The following is a 6000-nucleotide window of genomic DNA, read 5'->3' as shown; positions in this document are numbered from 1 at the left end:
CCTCTCTCTCTCTCTCCCTTCTCTCTCTCTCTCTCTCCTTCCTTCTCTCTCTCTCTCCTTCCTTCTCTCTCTCTCTCTCCTTCCTTCTCTCTCCTTCTCTCTCTCTCCTTCTCTCTCTCTCTCCTTCTCTCTCTCTCTCCTTCTCTCTCTCTCTCTCTCTCTCCTTCTCTCTCTCTCCTTCTCTCTCTCTCTCTCCTTCTCTCTCTCTCTCCCTCCTTCTCTCTCTCTCTCCCTCCTTCTCTCTCTCTCTCTCCTTCCTTCTCTCTCTCTCCTTCCTTCTCTCTCTCTCTCTCTCTCTCTCTCCCTCCTTCTCTCTCTCTCTCTCCTTCCTTCTCTCTCTCTCCTTCCTTCTCTCTCTCTCTCTCTCTCTCTCTCTCTCTCTCCTTCCTTCTCTCTCTCTCTCCTTCCTTCTCTCTCTCTCTCCTTCCTTCTCTCTCTCTCTCTCCTTCCTTCTCTCTCTCTCTCTCCTTCCTTCTCTCTCTCTCTCCTTCCTTCTCTCTCTCCTTCCTTCTCTCTCTCCTTCCTTCTCTCTCTCTCTCCTTCCTTCTCTCTCTCTCTCCTTCCTTCTCTCTCTCTCTCTCTCTCTCCTTCCTTCTCTCTCTCTCTCTCTCCTTCCTTCTCTCTCTCTCTCTCTCTCTCCTTCCTTCTCTCTCTCTCTCTCTCTCTCCTTCTCTCTCTCTCTCTCCTTCTCTCTCTCTCTCTCTCTCTCCTTCCTTCTCTCTCTCTCTCTCTCTCTCTCTCTCTCTCTCCTTCCTTCTCTCTCTCTCTCCTTCCTTCTCTCTCTCTCTCCTTCCTTCTCTCTCTCTCTCTCCTTCCTTCTCTCTCTCTCTCTCCTTCCTTTTCTCTCTCTCTCTCTCTCTCTCCTACCTTCTCTCTCTCTCTCTCTCTCCCCTTTTTTTTTTTCTCCCTTCTCTCAGGGAGAAAATGGTATGAGACCCAAAAAAATATTAAGAATTTTGAGTGCCTAGGGCAGCACAAAACCTAAATACGCCACTGTCACCTAGTGTAACTGTTCATATAGAGGATCATGTGCAGATTAAAGTTACGGAAATATACAGAAAGACCCTTATTTATATGAGATTAACTTTTTCGTTTACTATTGTGTTTTGGGGAAAAAATACACACTATTGTTTATAACCTTGTTTATAAAAATTGTTGCAGGTTTCTTACACGCCATGATATATACATAAAATAATGGTTTTGTCTAAAATGTGTTGGTTTCTCACTGAAAAATGACCTATAGTAGGGCCTAAATATGAGCTGCATCTCAACTACAAAACAGCTCAGCACAGGGGTTGTAATGGTTCAGCAGTTAAAGGGTTAAACGCACAGAACACTGACCTGTGTAAAACATTTTGAAGGGAGATAAACGTGTAAAGAAAGACAACACAGCTGTCTTAGATTGTGTTGATTGTGTCGTAAGAAGAAGAAAGAAGTTTACAAAAACATAGTTAATGTCCGTTTTATGAGCAGCAGTGCACTCATGAGAGCTAGCCGAGCACACCTGGTTAGCTAATAAAAAGAGGCATTTGTGTAGCCACCAATCACCAACTCGCTTCTAGCAATGTGCTGCTGCTCCTGAGACTATGGAAAATGGAAAAGTCTATTAAAATTGCTGGTTCTATCTGACCCATGAAAGTTTTTACTTTTGGCTTTCGTGTCTGACTATTAAGAAGCCGTATAACTCAGCGCTGCTATTTTTTATATGCATAGCTGATGTGTAATTTATTCTATTCTTTCCACAGAGCTGGGAACTGGAAACTGACCGAGTTCGACAAAAGCTGTTGAGCCTCATAGGGCGAATTGGCAGAGAATCGCGAAATGAGACCACCACAGCAAAGGTTAGCTGCTTTAGGAGGTGGAAAGACATTTATTGTTAAACACGGCTGATAGGACTCATCGCTGCTTTCTTTTCAGGTTCTCGAAGTGCTTTGGGATCTTGCCCATCAACCCTTGTTACCATGTACTTTAATCCAACAAGCCTTAGAAGAGCACCTTACAATCCTTAGCGATGCTTATGCAGTGAAAGAGACCGTCAAGAGGAGTTACATTATAAAGTGCATAGATGATATTAAAAAGGTAAGATTTATATATTTTTTGCCCCTTAAAAAAAAACAAAAAAAAACTCACACATATATATGTATGTAAACTATATATTACAGAACAGTAGCAAAACGTGATTTTTTTTTTCATTGAAAAATATGAAAAAATTGTTTTCTTTACTGTTAAATTGAAACTGATAAAGTTGTATCAGTTCTGTACCTCCTACTCATGCGTCATGACGGATAAACACTTCCTTCTAATTACTATTGGCTGATAGGTAAGTCCAGGCTCATAGGAACTTTCTACTTCCAGCTAATGCTTTTTTAGGATTAGTATGAAGAACCTATAAGCTAATTAACAGTAGGAAGTTACATCTGATACTATTTTTATATATTTAAACAGCGTTTACTTTGTTTTAATGAGCAAAATTATTTTCATGCAAACTTAGTTTGGGTGACAGACAGAGTACAGTATCCCTGAGAGACAGAGTACAGTATCCCTGAGAGACAGAGTACAGTATCCCTGAGAGACAGAGTACAGTATCCCTGAGAGACAGAGTACAGTATCCCTGAGAGACAGAGTACAGTATCCCTGAGAGACAGAGTACAGTATCCCTGAGAGACAGAGTACAGTATCCCTGAGAGACAGAGTACAGTATCCCTGAGAGACAGAGTACAGTATCCCTGAGAGACAGAGTACCGTATCCCTGAGAGACAGAGTACCGTATCCCTGAGAGACAGAGTACCGTATCCCTGAGAGACAGAGTACCGTATCCCTGAGAGACAGAGTACCGTATCCCTGAGAGACAGAGTACCGTATCCCTGAGAGACAGAGTACCGTATCCCTGAGAGACAGAGTACCGTATCCCTGAGAGACAGAGTACCGTATCCCTGAGAGACAGAGTACCGTATCCCTGAGAGACAGAGTACCGTATCCCTGAGAGACAGAGTACCGTATCCCTGAGAGACAGAGTACCGTATCCCTGAGAGACAGAGTACCGTATCCCTGAGAGACAGAGTACCGTATCCCTGAGAGACAGAGTACCGTATCCCTGAGAGACAGAGTACCGTATCCCTGAGAGACAGAGTACCGTATCCCTGAGAGACAGAGTACCGTATCCCTGAGAGACAGAGTACCGTATCCCTGAGAGACAGAGTACCGTATCCCTGAGAGACAGAGTACCGTATCCCTGAGAGACAGAGTACCGTATCCCTGAGAGACAGAGTACCGTATCCCTGAGAGACAGAGTACCGTATCCCTGAGAGACAGAGTACCGTATCCCTGAGAGACAGAGTACCGTATCCCTGAGAGACAGAGTACCGTATCCCTGAGAGACAGAGTACCGTATCCCTGAGAGACAGAGTACCGTATCCCTGAGAGACAGAGTACCGTATCCCTGAGAGACAGAGTACCGTATCCCTGAGAGACAGAGTACCGTATCCCTGAGAGACAGAGTACCGTATCCCTGAGAGACAGAGTACCGTATCCCTGAGAGACAGAGTACCGTATCCCTGAGAGACAGAGTACCGTATCCCTGAGAGACAGAGTACCGTATCCCTGAGAGACAGAGTACCGTATCCCTGAGAGACAGAGTACCGTATCCCTGAGAGACAGAGTACCGTATCCCTGAGAGACAGAGTACCGTATCCCTGAGAGACAGAGTACCGTATCCCTGAGAGACAGAGTACCGTATCCCTGAGAGACAGAGTACCGTATCCCTGAGAGACAGAGTACCGTATCCCTTTACGCTCTGCATTTGTGATCATTATTTTTTTATAATTTATTTGTATAACGCCATAAAATTCTGTAGTACCTCATAACAATAAACGGTCTGCATACAAAATGACTGTTAATATCCATGAAGAATTTACATGTTTACACTTTTAAACCTTAATTTTGAATTGGAGCCCAGGGTCACACCCCCTTCAAAGTCTTTTGTGTATGCTTAAAGGGGCAGTAAGCCCCATGTAATTTCAAGACATTTCTGTTTTAAATAAATAAAAGTTGTTCTATGTGTTTTCAGTCATCGCAACACAGCAATGCTCAGGTTGTGTGGGTTGTTCCAGCTCTGCGACAACTGCATGAAATTACACGGTCCTTCAGTAAGCAGACCTACCAAAAGCAGGACAAGGTAACGCCATCTGAATTGAATTTGTTTCTGGTTAAAAAATCTACTGTGTTTGTAAAACACTGATTTGAAGACAGAAATGTGGTGTTTTTTTTATTTTGAGACAATGAGAAGGAGAAAACAAAAAGCTTATCTTTATAGTGTAGCTTATTGCCTTCATAACTTGTATAGAAGACATACACATCTGTGCTTGTATAGAGGCACTTAACTTGTATAGAAGACATACACATCTGTGCTTGTATAGAGGCACTTAACTTGTATAGAAGACATACACATCTGTGCTTGTATAGAGGCACATAACTTGTATAGAAGACATACACATCTCTACTTGTATAGAGACACATAACTTGTATAGAAGACATACACAGCTCTGCTTGTATACAGTGACATAACTTGTATAGAAGACATACACATCTGTGCTTGTATAGAGGCACATAACTTGTATAGAAGACATACACATCTATGCTTGTATAGAGGCACATAACCTGTATAGAAGACATACACATCTGTGCCTGTATAGAAGACATACACATCTGTGCCTGTATAGAGGCACATAACCTGTATAGAAGACGTACACATCTATGCCTGTATAGAGGCACATAACTTGTATAGAAGACATACACATCTATGCCTGTATAGAGGCACATAACTTGTATAGAAGACATACACATCTGTGCTTGTATAGAGGCACATAACTTGTATAGAAGACATACACATCTCTACTTGTATAGAGGCACATAACTTGTATAGAAGACATACACATCTGTGCCTGTATAGAAGACATACACATCTGTGCCTGTATAGAAGACATACACATCTGTGCCTGTATAGAAGACATACACATATGTGCTTGTATAGAGGCACATAACTAGTATAGAAGACGTACACATCTGTGCCTGTATAGAGGCACATAACTTGTATAGAAGACATACACATCTATGCCTGTATAGAGGCACATAACTTGTATAGAAGACATACACATATATGCTTGTATAGAAGACATACACATCTGTGCTTGTATAGAGACACATCTATGCCTGTATAGAGGCACATAACCTGTATAGAAGACATACACATCTGTGCTTGTATAGAGACACATCTATGCCTGTATAGAGGCACATAACTTGTATAGAAGACATACACATATATGCTTGTATAGAAGACATACACATCTGTGCTTGTATAGAGACACATCTATGCCTGTATAGAGGCACATAACTTGTATAGAAGACATACACATCTATGCCTGTATAGAGGCACATAACCTGTATAGAAGACATACACATCTATGCCTGTATAGAAGCACATAACTTGTATAGAAGACATACACATCTATGCCTGTATAGAGGCACATAACTTGTATAGAAGACATACACATCTATGCCTGTATAGAGGCACATAACTTGTATAGAAGACATACACATCTATGCCTGTATAGAGGCACATAACTTGTATAGAAGACATACACATCTATGCCTGTATAGAGGCACATAACCTGTATAGAAGACATACACATCTGTGCTTGTATAGAGGCACATAACTTGTATAGAAGACATACACATCTGTGCTTGTATAGAGGCTCTTAACGTGTATAGAAGACATACACATCTATGCTTGTATAGAGGCACATAACTTGTATAGAAGACATACACATCTGTGCCTGTATAGAAGACATACACATCTGTGCCTGTATAGAAGACATACACATCTGTGCCTGTATAGAAGACATACACATCTATGCCTGTATAGAGGCACATAACTTGTATAGAAGACATACACATCTATGCCTGTATAGAGGCACATAACCTGTATAGAAGACATACACATCT

At 41.8% G+C, this 6000-nt stretch overlaps 1 protein-coding gene across 1 annotated transcript in view; it reads left to right on the top strand.

Annotated features, from left to right (window-relative positions):
• Positions 1-1483: 1483 nt before the first annotated feature.
• LOC128640795 (ubiquitin carboxyl-terminal hydrolase 24) overlaps positions 1484-6000 on the top strand; it is a 385043-nt gene continuing 380526 nt past the window's right edge. The window contains exons 1-4 of the mRNA XM_053693215.1: positions 1484-1507; positions 1746-1841; positions 1918-2079; positions 4067-4174. Of these exons, the coding sequence (XP_053549190.1) occupies positions 1484-1507; positions 1746-1841; positions 1918-2079; positions 4067-4174 (390 nt within the window). The remainder of the gene's footprint in view (positions 1508-1745; positions 1842-1917; positions 2080-4066; positions 4175-6000) is intronic.

This window comes from Bombina bombina, chromosome 10 (genome assembly GCF_027579735.1).
Source record: "Bombina bombina isolate aBomBom1 chromosome 10, aBomBom1.pri, whole genome shotgun sequence".
Lineage (NCBI taxonomy): Eukaryota > Metazoa > Chordata > Amphibia > Anura > Bombinatoridae > Bombina > Bombina bombina.
The sequence above is the reverse complement of the archived record's forward strand: the minus strand, read 5'-3'. Positions and strand labels throughout refer to the sequence as shown.